The 15,365-nt window shown below is 33.8% G+C and overlaps 1 protein-coding gene across 1 annotated transcript in view; it reads right to left on the reverse strand.

Annotated features, from left to right (window-relative positions):
- LOC127725693 (protein kinase C-binding protein NELL2-like) overlaps positions 1 to 15,365 on the reverse strand; it is a 124,102-nt gene that overhangs the window by 108,159 nt on the left and 578 nt on the right. The window contains exons 2-3 of the mRNA XM_052232859.1: positions 14,955 to 15,163; positions 317 to 439 (exon numbers count right to left, since the gene is read on the reverse strand). Of these exons, the coding sequence (XP_052088819.1) occupies positions 317 to 439; positions 14,955 to 15,012 (181 nt within the window). The 5' untranslated portion in view covers positions 15,013 to 15,163. The remainder of the gene's footprint in view (positions 1 to 316; positions 440 to 14,954; positions 15,164 to 15,365) is intronic.

Below are 15,365 nucleotides of genomic sequence, written 5' to 3' on the forward strand. Positions count from 1 at the left end.
GTACCATTTCATCTGTTTAACCCAAAGTTTTTTTGATTTCAGAGAACAGCTGTCATGTTGTGTGGGAACATTATGCACAGATTTTAAACTAACATCCTAAGGACAGTATGTGCCCAACATGGTTTTTAAATGCCCTTGTGAAAATGTGGTTTAAGATGAAAAGTTTTATTGTAAAACTCACAATACAGAGGCTTACAGTTGAAGAACAGACATCAAACGACACTGGCCCTGAAGGCTAGGTGAGGTTTTTAAATAAGAGGAAAACATTTGCCCTTTATTTTTTACCTGTGGTCAATTGAATCATACATGTACATACCTGTTAAAACTAAAGCTTGTGTTGTGTTATCAACGCCAGCAGTAAAAGTTAATCCTTGATGTGTTGTGTTCAGAAAAGGTATAAGGTCCAAAACATCCCTTGAATGAAGTTCCAAAGTGGCACCTGAAAGTGAAAAAAATCATAGGGAATTTTCATTATCATGAAACCTAGGATAAACGGAATACGGAGTAGAAGTACACAAGACAGAATTCGATGAAATATAATTGAGAAAACTCATACCTGCCAACTTTTCAAAATCTCTATGGGGGGTTTTTAGCACAAGAGTACTTTATGCTTCTCTTATATTGTCTTAAGTGTTCTTAATCTACTACTATATTGTTTGAATGAGTATATATGTGCTTAAATACCCTTTTAACTCATTTGAATACCTGTTTTGAGGTTTTCTGTTTATATAATAAAGAATTTCAAAATTCAGGTCAACACCTCTCATGGCGGATATTCCCCATAAATCGGGATAGTTGGCAGGTCTAAAAACTATACATTTAAAATATTTCACTCAGATTTTAGATAAGTGAAAAAACTTTATGAATTGAAAGAAAATTAACACTGATACATATTTGTAAGAGTTTATTTTTTTCACCAATGGACAGAAAAAGGGCTTTATAGAAGAAAACAGAAACATTTCATTATAATTTTATTTTTGCAACAGGCTCTAAGTGATATTGCCTCAAAGAATATGCAATCAATATAACATTTTCTGAATCACCCATTTGTAAGGTAAATAAAAGAATGAACAAAACTTACAAAAACTTTTTGTAAACAAGAGTAAATTAAAACATGAAAAATGTTAAAGAAGTTATGTATCTCAAATAGACTTCTATTACATATAATAGTGTAATAGTACTCTCAGTTCTAAAGGAAGGTTATCAGCTACTAACTTGCTAGATGTCATTGCCTGCTGGGTCATTGATGGATGTTATATAGGTTCAATTCATCTGTTGATCAATCATTTGTTTAATTTCTGATGGATTAAAAGATAATTTAAGATAACTAAATTAGGACAATCATCAGTATGTGTGATAACAACATTACACTGACTTGTGCCAGCAAGTGGTTGTTTTTTCTATATTGATGAGATTCCATTGTTTGGGCCTTAACTCAATAAGAGTTTGTAAGCTGGTACATAATGACTTTGTACTTGACACAAATTTGAACGGATTTGCATCTGATAGTCCTGTTTTGGAGTTATCCAAATTTGTTTAAAGTTTAAATCCATATTTGTAATTGTTCTCTAGTAACGAAATAGTCAATTTTTATTGTAATGTTCCAACTCCCTCAGACACAGTTAACCTCAGATGAATTCTGCTATTTTTTTAGGTCCCTTTTGCAGAGTTCCCGAAAAGTGGTGCCAAGGTTTTTATAGCAGATTTTCTTCAAGGACCACCAGGGGGAAACTGCAAGTTTAGGTCATGAGGTTCTCAAGTATACAAGTTAATATTAATCCTAGACTTTCAGATCTTCAGTTTTGGGCATTCCTGATGAAGGTAAATCCAGAAAAGCATTTAATCAGCATCATTTAATTATTTAAAAGTGTTATTTGCATTATTCAATAGAGGAGATAAATTGTTTATTAAAGTGACATGTGTTATTCAGTGTAAATATATACATTTATATACAAAACAATACCTGACCAATAATACACCCTTCCCAATGGACCAATAAGTCAATTTTACCAAATCTGATTGTATCTCTAAAATGTGAAGTTAATGAGATGAAAAATGAGAATCAGTAAAAGTTCTTTTTAAAGTAGTTGACAATGTTAAATATATCATATACAGTAACTTGAACATATGTAACCTCCAGACAGAAATATTATACAAACATTAAAATTGATTTTTTTACAAAGAGGTCAAGTATTTATTATAACCTTTCGGTAACAGCTGGTTACAGGTATTTTCATCTGATATATTATGAATGAACTTCAAGTCAGCCACCAATATAAACTAAGGAATTCAAAGTATACTGTAAATTTAGAAATTATTGCCATTTTTTAACAAAGGGCAAAAATGCGAGATTAATTTATATTGTGATTTCAGGTATCTATTTCGATACTCTCCCAGTAGCATTATTAGCATTAATAATAACCTTAAAATAATTTCTGAATTTACAGTACTTATGTAGTAGGAATAGAAGTTCCTTCATAATATAAGTTTCAAGTGGAAGAAATATTCTGTAAAATTATTTCCAAATTATTACAGTATTCATTCATAACAGGAACAGGAACAGATATAATGGAATTGTTTATAACAAATTTTCCAGGTGAACTTCTGCTAGGAGGAACAAATATATATGTTGACTGAGTGGATCGTATGGGAAAAAAGACGTTCTGGTAAGAAGTGTGCCAGGAAGGGTCAGTTAAGATAGACAAGTCCTGCATAATTCTGTTAAAGATTACTTGGCGTACTCTAAGTATTCATACAATAGATATTTATCCTTTTTGCAAATTAACCCAGAGAGAATGACTGCCTTATAGCTGTATGCTACCATGACTGTTGCCTCTAAAGTATAAATATACCAACAAGAACAATTTTTGTCTACATTGGCTGTTTTATAACACTTCCTAATCTACTTACAAATTAAACGAATATATTCAATATAAGCCAAAAGTATCCCATTACCTGTCAAAATTCAATTCTAATCACTTTTAACCTTGGATTCAACATCAGAAATCAGACAACCATTATACCAATAGCTACAGACATAATCACTTTTTCTATGAATGTAAGTAAAACATCAAAGGGAACATTACCATTCAGTATGTCTGTAGTCTATCTAGTGTTATGACTTTTCCAAATGTCAGGTAAAATGTGTTAATGTAATACTCATACCTTCATCAGCCTTATAATAAAGTCCCTGTCAGTCGTAATCAATAATTGATTAATGACTGTTTGTCTTCATGGAAAATCTAACTTTTTTTATGCTGTTTCACTTCTGAATATAAACTAAAGCAATGTTAGCTTTTGTAATTATGTGTACTCTATAAGTACAAAAAGTATATGCCTGCCACCCAATGGTTTACTGATTATATTAATAGCATCTTCTCAGGATTTTTCTAGCCTTGAAGGTACTTTTACATATATAGCTGTCTGGGACAGGTATCAAAACAAGAAAATATGTCTACACAACATAGGACATCATGCCTGCTTGTATTATCACATTTCGTCTACGCAACATAGGACATCATGCCTGCTTGCATTATCACATTTCATCTACGCAACATAGGACATCATGCCTGCTTGCATTATCACATTTCGTCTACGCAACATAGGACATCATGCCTGGTTGTATTATCACATTTCGTCCATGCAACATAGGACATCATGCCTGCTTGTATTATCACATTTCGTCTACACAACATAGGACATCATGCCTGGTTGTATTATCACATTTCGTCCACGCAACATAGGACATCATGCCTGCTTGCATTATCACATTTCGTCTACGCAACATAGGACATCATGCCTGATTGCATTATCACATTTCCAATTTCATGTTCAGTGAACTGTGGAATCTGGGTCAAAATCCTAATTTGGCCAATATTTTTATAGTTCACAGCATCCAAAACATGTGTACAAATTTTTCAGTTGATGAGACCTCAACTTCATAGCAAACTACATTGACAAAAAACTTTGACCTGATACAGAACGGATGAACCAACAGGCACGGACTGGAAAACATAATGTCCTCTTCTATTATAGGTGGGGCATTAAAAAGCCTTTCGGGATTAAATAAATGGGGAACGTATCCATGGGACATAGATGATGCCCCCGCTTGCATATCATATAAAGTTATAAATGGACATAACTCTAGAACAGTTAAAGTGACCCCACCAAAATTCAAACTTGATCTGTGTTTTGTGGTAATAAGCATTGTGAATAAGTTTCATAACATTTGGTAGAGGCAAACTAAAGTTAGAGAACGGAAACCAACTTTGGGACGTACGTACGGACGGACAGACGAACAGACAGACAAGGGTAAAACTTAATGCCCCCTCCGCTACGGCGGGGTCATAACAATATCTTAGTTGTAAACATACTATAGTTTGGTCAACCACTGTCCATATGAAAACAAAATGGTTGACAGAGATCAAGACAGCTGAAAAGGAGAGCATAGCAATCATGAGCCTCTAATATCAGACTATATTTTAATGTATGACTAGGGTTATACTAGTTTCTTAAGATGATGGAGAACTAAAAAATGTTCTAAAATAATTTGACCTTGACCTTCATATAAAATAAGGGAATGTGTTGTATGATTGCTAATAAGCTACAGAATCCAAAAACAATACCATGGATTAAGGCTGGGCATCATTTAAAAATTACCATTTCCCCCTTGTAGTTGTAGGAGCACTGAAGGTTCAAATAAGACTTAATTCCTATTTGTAGTTAGTTTCCATAGCAACCAAGGTGTACAGCCATCAGAATTTTGTCTTGCCCTTTCTTGGGCAAATTTAAATGAAGTTTCAACAAAAATATTTTGATCACTCAGTCCCAAAAATGTGCAAGGGTTGACTTCTACTTTAAGCAGCCGAATCATACTGTGACCATGACCTTTGACCTTGATATGTTGCCTTTATTGTCAAGTAGCTAGGGAATGAATACAAACGGACAAATTTGTTAATGTTAAACATTGTGCAGATTTTCAGCTCTAATATACAATGTCCTCTAGAATATTCAGGAAACTCGGCTCCTTGTTCTATTTATATGCAATATCGTTGCGAGGGTGATGTGAACAAAATCAAAATTCAAAGAGCTGTTTCAGAAATGATTGATCACGACCAGTTAAAATTCGTCTGTCAAAATACTCACAGTTGACTGATATACAATGCCAATAAATTCTCCCAGGTTAAGGTAATCCACCACTAGTGACTAGGCTGGCATGTCATTGGCATCGGTTAATGAAGTCATTGACACGAAAATGTCCCACTTTGAGTGTTTTATTTTACTATATTAGTAAAATGTAACTTTGCTTTTGAAAAAAGACCGACAGGTTGCTCAATCTTCAGTTTTCTGTGTAGAGCTTGTGGACAGAACTTTTTTGTAATTGTCTCCCCTGGCTTGGTCGACTTATGATTTTAGATCCTCCTTTCCCCTTGTTAAATCTTAAAGTCCCAATACGTGTTGAATGTGTCTTACTTCTAGAATAAAACCTGCCCAACACCACACATACAACAACAAAAAAATAAGTGGCAAAATTAAAGGTATAGCAAATTGCGAAAATATCATACTAAAAGGCAGCGGTATATTCTTTACTTATGGGATTTTTATAGATTCTTAATAATGAAGATATCTCGAAAGTTTAATAATTAGTGCATTTTATCTTTCCCTTATAAAATTATATAAACTTGTATATTATTAAAATCGATTTCCCAACAATTAATTTGTTATTACCACCAAGATGTTTTTAAATGTAATAGGATATCCTGCATTTATCATGTTTCCATGATATTACGTCAAATAGCTGAAAGACCACTTCCTAAATTATCGAAACTTTCATCAATTTACATCAACCATAATATATTGGTGACCGACATTAGATACACTCAACTGAGGGCTTACCGTGGGCTCCGTCGTGAGTGTATCAATACATAAACCTTTCATTGGATTGCCAGTTGGTTTATCCTTTTACCATGATGGAATAGTTGTCTTTCGGCTTGTCAACTTAGTTGAAAGGCTTAAAATCGGTAATTTTTCAATGCCCTGGACTTCAATTTTGTGTTTCATGAATTTAGAACCGTATAAAACTTTCGTCACAATTTTTGTCGAAAAAAAACACAACTCGACAACGATTCTGATGATATGCAAGTTAGTTAAAACTTACACTGTATATCTATCTCATCAAAAAACCGCTAATACATTTATGTCCCACCCACGCATCTTACATAACTTAAGCTGATAAAGATATTCTTGGAGAACTTTTCCTGTAAAAAATCATTCATTTGCCTTCAGTATACTATAATTAGCGACAAAATTTCTATCAAACTTAATTTCGTTGAATTAAACAAACTTTAAATGCAGTTAGGCAGAAAAATCCTCACTGAGATCAATGCTATTCGTTTTTTTGATTGACTCATCAACCGAGATTATCTCGTCTGCAGAGAAACTCGGTACATTGAGTATTGTCTGCTGCAGCACATATGAACAGGTGGTTTCTTTGCTAAATATATCGGTAATGCAATATAAAAAGCTAATAACCTTTTTTGTTATTCAACTTTAAATCTTTGTTTATTGTTGCTTATACCTAATGAATTCGTTAACAATTCCAGGAGGAAATTAAAAAGGCTACTAAGCCTAGCGAAATCTTTTTACATTGTATACCTGTCCTTCACCGTAAGGATGTTCAATTAACATGATTACAATTTTTTCTTACTATTTTGTAACCCCCCCCTTTTTTTCATGTTAATGTTATATGCTGATTACTTCCTCACATTTTCAATAAAGTGTGGTCTAATTTACACGCCCTTGAGAATTCAGTAATTGTAAGCGATCTTTAATACGATATTACATATTATTGTCTTGCTTGTATCTGCGTTTTTGTTGTCTTTATACCGACGTTATATTGATTGGTTGATTGGTGTTTATCGCCACTTTCAGACTATTGACGGTTTCCTGGAGGCCAATTGTTTTTCATGGTGGAGGAAAACTGAGTAACCGGAGAGAACAACCGACCTTCGGCAGGAAAACTAACACTCCTAGTCAATAAAGATTGGAGTCGAACCTGCGGGGTTCGAATAACCTCAGTGCCTACCTATAAAGTATATGCTTTATGTTGAAAGTTTTTTATCTACCTTTTTATTCCTCTCATCGAGATTAAAAGGGGATGGATTGATTGCACACAAACACACATACAAAATAGTCTTACCCAGCCACATATTCATGACTATCCACCTTAAAATTCCCATGGATAGAAACACGTGCCTGTGTATCTGTCCTAAGAAAGGAACGTGTGTTCTTTGAGTGGTTGTGATTGTAACTCTTTGATGACATGTTTTTAGACTTAGAGCAAGTTAGAGCTTAACATAATGTGCTGCTATTTATACATAAAATTTGCACACTTAGTAATTTTTTTTTCTTTACTACTAATAAATGGCCATGTTGCCTGAAGCAGTAATTGCTTACAAAACACATTCATTCTGGAATGCTGTATACATAAGAATTATATAAACGCCTTTTCTGTTTTAATGATCTTTGGTACTGTTATCCTTCAAATATCCTTTAGTTCACATACAAGCTTGACCATTGATAGAGGACAAATTCGTGTAGGGGATCTTACTTATCAATAGTATGTTGAGTGTCAGTCTGGTCAAGCTTTTTCAAATGTAGTGACTGAGACCGACTACATTGTAGCACACAACAGTTTGAACTCAAAAGAAAGTTTATGCGTGTATGCATTGCAGCAATTACTGCATGTGCAGAACACAGGGCTTTTAGAAAATAAGAGCAGAGGGACAACAAACATAAACTACCCCCCCCCCCCCCCTGTTAAAATAGTGTTGTTATTCCCACAAGAACGTTTTTAAAATGAAAACCAAATAATACGGAAATTTTATTGGAAATATATACATCTGTAGGTCCCACACGTAAGTGCTAAGAGTGAAAAAATATCGTATCACACTATATGCATTAGTAGAGACTCTTTAAGCTAATATGCTCGCAGCTCTGACATTCTTCTAAGATTATCTGCAAATAAAGGGCTAAATAACTGTTACGGCTTCTTTTGCTTAATTATAATCATGATTATTAAATATATATACAGGAAAAGTATGGAAAATATAAACATCTCAGTTTCGTTGTTTCAGGTGAACTCTGTCCTGGTGATTTATACTTAAACAAAAGTTAAGATAACAGAGTCTTACAAGAACATTTTCTTTTTTAAATTTCAATTAATTCGAATAATTGAAAGAAAAGCTGTACTAATTTGAAAATAAGACACCCAAAGTGAAACACATTAATAAATCTTGTGTTAATTGTTTACCATGAAGAAAGCTGCTGATATATGTTTTCTTGCAGAATGTCTACATAAGTTGGAAAGTTCTCAACTTGTTTTGTGCTTGTCTAGCTTATTTCAAATAAACGATAGATTTCAGAGAATGCAAGAATGTGCTACTTGATTTAATTTTGAAGAGGTGCCTTTTAAAGAGTACAGTCACAGTTAAATGTTATACATTACATGTATCATAATTGATATCTTAAGATATACAATCACATCGTCGCAGGCATTGTGCATTATAAAATTTATCATTTAATCGTTTACACTTGTATAATGAATGACCCTCTTACTTACAGTTGGATTCAGTGCTATTTACATTGTTAATACGCAAGTTATGTTTGTTGAGAAGATTCAGCTCTTGAAAGATGCATACTCAATCTCGGAACATTTTTTTTCGTGGAGGAAACCAGGGTGCCCGGGGAAATCACTGAATTATCATTGACTCTTTACATCACATAGCACCAAGTAGTTTTTTTGCAAATAATTGGAACAGTTCCTATAGTGCTGATCTGTACTGATAAATGTCAATCGACTACTATATCTCTGCTACCGAGGCTCCAAAGCATGATTTGCAAAATAACTGCTATATTGTTGGACTAGCAAAATTCCGTTAGAAGTCAAAGAGGGACAGTTAGCATAGAGGGACATAAGTGAGTTACAATTCGCTTTCTGACCCTATTAGACAAATTCCAAATGAAATGAGAGACTAATTTGCAGTTTCATGGTAACCCTGTGATGTCCTCAAATAAAGCTTTATATGAATCTGAACCGTGGTAACCCTGTGATGTCCTCAAATAAAGCTTTATATGAATCTGAACCGTGGTAACCCTGTGATGTCCTCAAATAAAGCTTTATATGAATCTGAACCGTGGTAACCCTGTGATGTCCTCAAATAAAGCTTTATATGAATCTGAACCGTGGTAACCCTGTGATGTCCTCAAATAAAGCTTTATATAAATCTGAACCGTGGTAACCCTGTGATGTCCTCAAATAAAGCTTTATATGAATCTGAACCGTTAGCTGTTACTGTTTTTAATTGAGACGGATATTTGGACTAAGCGTGTGATCCACCATAGCTGGCAACAATGCACATTACTGCAGTATAATTGTCTGATCCCAGCATGAAGATTCTATTTCAGGCTGATGATAAAGCTCTTTGAGCTGAAGTGCAAATCTAGATCAGTATTTTTACGTAATTTTTTTTAACCTCACAATTCTTTTCTGTTGATTCACAAAAAAATAACATAAATCAAAGGCAATGAAGATAATATGATGTCTATTTTGTTAAAACTTTAAACCCCATTGGTTGTAGTGGTAAAGAAATATGGACACCCAAGCTTAAGAGAGATGTCTGTTTGGATATATAAATACGCAACTACGTCCAGTTGGAGTAGAGATGTTAATTGTAAATCGGATACCCGGTGTAAGGAGAGTGCCATGCTATCTGCACGTTAAACAAACTTTACAACAACTGCTGGAGGGACCCTTAGGTGACCTGCTTCCAGGTAAAGATTCCGTCCCAATTCAATTTTACTAGTGCCCCGCCCTTATCCCGGTCGAACCATTTTTTATAACCTTCCAATTGACTTTATTGTTAAATTTTTTTTCGTCCTGAATGTGGAATGAACTATTTGTCACTGGACGTGAACCAAATATAGAACCTTTTTTATTTGGATCAGTGATATGAAAAAAATACTAGCATGTCTGATGGAAATCTTCCTGACGAGAGTATTGGCGACATCTTATGCAGTCAGTAAGAACTAACCACCATACACTGAGAATTTTCAGACGACAGACGGTATTGATATACGTAACAGGACCCCTTGTGTCAAGTACATATACAATACAGATATACATAATTGTATTAATCTAATTAAAAATTGTCCGTGACCTTGATTAATTTTCTATACAAAAGTTCAGACTTTTCTAAACAGCTGTTCCACATTTCTTCTAAATCTGTTGCATTTGTGAATTAGAATAAAGACTAATAAAAAATGTCGTTCAAGTCAGCAATGAATATCATATAAATATCGAGGTTTTATATCAAGGCTATTAGTTATTGTTCAGAGAATATGATTTATCTTAACGGTGCTGGTAGGTGCTGGTAATCTATTTGAAATATTCGTTATTATAGAGAACTATTGTTTGTTTGTATAGTTTGTATGTAAATAAATAACACTTTTATCTTCGGCCAATTGATTCAGATAACATATCTTGTACGAGCAGTGTAACACCTTTTCACCGAAAAATCAATTAATTTGTGAAATGAGTATTTATTTATTTATTTGCATTCTCTTTTTTACTTATTACCTTCTTATTTATATATTTATTCATTTGTATACTTGTTTTCACTTATTACTGATTTATTTATTTATTTGCTTCAGCTGAATCGCAGATTTTTAAATTAAGCATAGGTTATTCCTTGATATTGCATGCAAAAAAAAAAATCTCTGTACAATTTAATAAAAGAGGTAGATGATACAAAAAGGCTTCGACAATCGGAAAAAATGTCATCTTGGTCATCTGTGGCTCAGATATTAACCAAATCATGATGGCGTCCGTAAAACATCGAATGAAAGATTTCCACTTTAACTACTAAGTAATTAAGTGTCGAAAAGGTAAAAAAAACTTAGCGTGAATCAAACAAATTCAATAGAAATATTTAAAATGTTTTCGATCGGTTCATAAGACACAATTCCAAACTTACTCTATCTGGTGGTTAGCAACGTTTAACAACGGGAGAACTACACAAACCTGGATATATTTATGGCTGTAACAATGTAGACTGGAAATGGAAACATTTAGGTGAAATATTTGTAAGAAATAAAGAAATGTTTTTCTACCAATAAAATGACGAACGAATTAAACAATCTGATTAAAACATCAATTTCTTCGACTGTCAGGATTCGGACTCTACACTTTTGAAAATTACATCTGAAATTTCATGTTCTAAGGGAAATGTGACTTTTCTTGAGTTATTTATTACTTGTGGCACAGATGAACTTTTTTTTCTATTCTAACTGTACGAATTTAGAAAACTCATTTATTTGAGGCTGGATTTATTCCGGAGTAAAGTACGGTTCGCTGGACTAAACAGTTCTTTTAGAGGCTAGGTTGACACCGACGTACAGTCCAACCGGAAGAACAATGACGATTTGATTGACGTTGGGTTTACAGTTAAGAGTGCGTCTATGCAGTACTGTTTTAGTATGACACCAATGATAGTATATCTTGATTTTATGAAGTCTAATAAGCTTAAGGCTATGCATTGATTAGACTGGATTGACTCTTTAAGACAACGGGATATTTTTTTCTTTAAGGGTATGTTGGAATTTATTACTCATTTGAGACCAAACCCTGAAAACATTATAAACAAAAGTAATCGGTTGCAATCTTATCATAAATAAGCAAAAATTGACTAACTATTGACACGATCGGTGATAAGATGATATTATAAGACGTTTTGACAACAATAAAGATAACTTTTAGGTAATCAAATAGTTTATCAATTGATCATACAAATAAATGTACCTACTTAAACTATTTGTCCATTAATTGGACTTAGACGAAATTTTTTATTACTGTCGGAGACAGTCGTGTTCAAAGAAGATTTTATTGGCTCTCTTTAGAAAAGTTGCCGTTTAATTATGTTTAAACAAGGCACCAGACAAAGTAAAGTTCTGTTAACTGTCCACGACACGATAATATATACATTCTAATGTCATAGCCAATGACCGATCTCGACCTGAATTTGGTAGAACTGTTTTAGGATCTGTTGGTAGCCTACTCTCATAAAGTAAGAGAGATCGTGGGCTTAACCTAAAGCTTCATAATTGGTAAACTGTTTCTCCGTTCAGCATGCAGCATTTTGGAAGAGTCGACCAGTTTACTCAGAGTCCGCTTGATACATATATGCTCGGTCTACCTTCGTACCATTTCTCTGAAGCTAGCACGTTAAGAATTGTACAAAGCAAATTATATTACATGCGAGATCGTCCAGAAAATGTATGCAATATTTGCCGCTGTATGTTAATCATCAACTTATCACATACACTCAATCAATCAATCGACCAATAGCTCGTCTGAAAAGTGAGGGATGTAGTAAAGTCGAGTGTATTTTGATGTATTATGAATTGTGTGCAATGTATGTATTTGATTTTTATAATTATCCGGTAAAATAAACTGCAATTTGTAATCAGTGAATGATATTTTAAGAAACAATGCAGGATTCTGATTATCTAGAGGGCGAACTTCGTGGCAATAAAAACAAACTGCTCGAAATTCTTAGGAAGTCCATGCGAATTAATTACCTTTGTCATACATGGATATTGAATTCTGTCCAGTCAAAGTATCTAACAGAAGTCTTGTTTTCTAAAATTTAGTATTTTACGGTATTTTTTCAATGAGATAAACGGATACATAATAACAGTATTTGTTGTATTTCTCTGTCCGTTACAGTCATCATTTGTTCCACAATTACTATGTTCCTAAATGCACAGATGTAACAATATCGACATCTATCATAGGTTTCCAGTCAAACCGGTATTAGGGGTCGTCTTAATCTTGCAACGAGGAGTAAGTTTGCTCTGTGTTGAAGGCCTCACTATATCTTTGATATAAAAAACAGCAATAAAAGCGATTTTCCTAAATGTCTGTGTGACGACCAAAATCTCGATAATTGATAAAAGGGTCTGGTGTCCATCGTATTGCCAACGAACCGCACAAATAAGTATCTATTTTGTATGGAGGCCTATTTCTGCCATCCTGTTATATTTCTGATGTGGTTTAACGTAAAGTTATGCATCACCGTAATACTAAATAGTTTCTCATAAAATCAACATTACGTAATTTGCATGTAAACAACAAAGTACTTATTCAAACCTACATGTATGACAAACTAATTATAAGATGGGATGCATCATAATCGTCGCACAATTGAAAGAATTATGATCCACTTGTTTTCAATGCGCTGACTAAATCATTGTCCTTATATTCACATGTAAGTAAATACATGTACACTTAATTAAGCATGCTATACTTCAAGGGAGTTGGATATTGAGTTTTTATATACTTCGGAGTTAATAACATGCATGCCTTTTCCAGTTCAATAAGAACATTTCACCGGCATAATTACTTTCTTTGAAAATTACTCAGTGTTTGATTGTTTTGTATTGACGTGACTGTGAAATCAGTGCACGTGGACATACATTTCTTCTTGTTCCCAGAACAAGGGCTATGTATAGACCCGAAAAGAGAGATATGAATTACACACCAAATTATGAGACACCCAGAGGTCAACATGTGGTCTTCAACAAACGATAAGTGTCTATATATATGCAATAGCTTTAAATCGCCCCGAATCTGAAAGTGTGAAAACTATAACAGATGCTACCTAAGAACTGCCACCAATAACAAATTCTACCTAAGAACTGCCACCAATAACAAATTCCCTAGTTGACAAAACAATTTGGATATAGCAAGAAAACCACAGACGAGATTTCTGACTGGGGACAGACATTATGTAGTTGAGGACTTTAATTTTGAGCCTTAACCATGATTGGTCAAAATGTACATATGTTCTGTCCATAACTCTGTAGGAAACCCTTTGTTAGTTTTAATTGCTAACTTGCTTTTTTCATTCAGACTCGATGATTCATTATAGATTTTTAGTTTCGCCACATAAAAAGAACATGGAACTTTGAAATTAAGCTGGAGAAAAGATCACATATGCCAATTTCGTTCTGGCGGCGGATACTTTCGAGTGGGGGATAAAAACGACTGATATTGGTTTTGCGCGCTACACGTGTTTCTGAAACAACCTGGAAGCCAAGCAGGTAAATCATCCGTGAGCACCAAAACAAAAAAAAAAGTCCTTAATATATAACAGTCAGGAAAAAACCCGCAAGAGAAACCCGTTTAAGGTTCACTTTGTAGACTAAAAAATTAGTCAACAGGTACCTTTTAAGTCGTGCAATACTGAAAAATTGTTTTTTTTTACTATCGACGACTTGCAATTAACCATCAGCTATTAAGACGGAGTGGTAGTAATACTAATGCATGTTATCGATTTTATTGCGTACGACATATTTTTTTTCTGGAATAACGTTCATCAGGTACGCTCGCCGAGATCAAAAGTTAAAAAAATATACAAAGTGTGTGAACATCTAAACCAAGTATACAGTAGATGTATAGTATAAGATCAACTTTGACTTTGCCCGAGGTAGTTTTAATCATAGTTTCAAGTTATATCATTCAAATCATGACAATGCGGTAGTGTTGCCATGGCTTCTTGGCAGATTGTATCTTCGGGGACAGTTCACCAGATTTTTTAAAAGAATATAAATTTAGCCAGTAAAAAAATAACCAAAAGATGCAGCATTTTCATAGTAAATATTATAGTAAAAATACAGTCCGTTCAGGTGTTTCATTGCCTTTCTAAAATTTAAACAAAAAACCTTCGAGTGGGATACATGGGATGAGGAGAGGCAATTGTCCCTCAGTTCCCTCTGTTCCCCACGTAAGTCTGGCATGACTTTGGGTTTCTAACTTGTACCCTTATAGTCCTTTCTATAAAATTAAATGTATTCAAAATGCATAATTATGTTATTAAATTATAACATTTACTTACCATACAATAATATAACTACTATGACAAAACGCTGTAAAGAGCAAGTAACTGGTCCCATTCCTGTCTCAATGGCCAAAGTTTGTACGGTCCCTTCACAGAGTACACCATGCTTTACCCGTCAATTCACATCTACCCGTCAACAAAATGTCAAAGTGGGTGTATGTATCTAAGATAACCCTCAGATAGAGGTCGCTCATTACATTTGTCCACTGAAATTTAAAAAATTTAAAAATTCTGATCAGATTGCCAGGAATTTAAAAATCTACTCTGAATAATCCATATTTCGTATGATTTCGCTTAAAAATCCAGTCAACGAATAAATAACTCTTTGAAATTTCGACAATGAAATTCATCACTAGTTTTTCTTCTCCAAATATCGAATATGTTTTAAATCTTGAAGTACAACTGTAA

Source organism: Mytilus californianus, unplaced genomic scaffold (genome assembly GCF_021869535.1).
Source record: "Mytilus californianus isolate M0D057914Y unplaced genomic scaffold, xbMytCali1.0.p SCAF_15, whole genome shotgun sequence".
Classification (NCBI taxonomy): domain Eukaryota; kingdom Metazoa; phylum Mollusca; class Bivalvia; order Mytilida; family Mytilidae; genus Mytilus; species Mytilus californianus.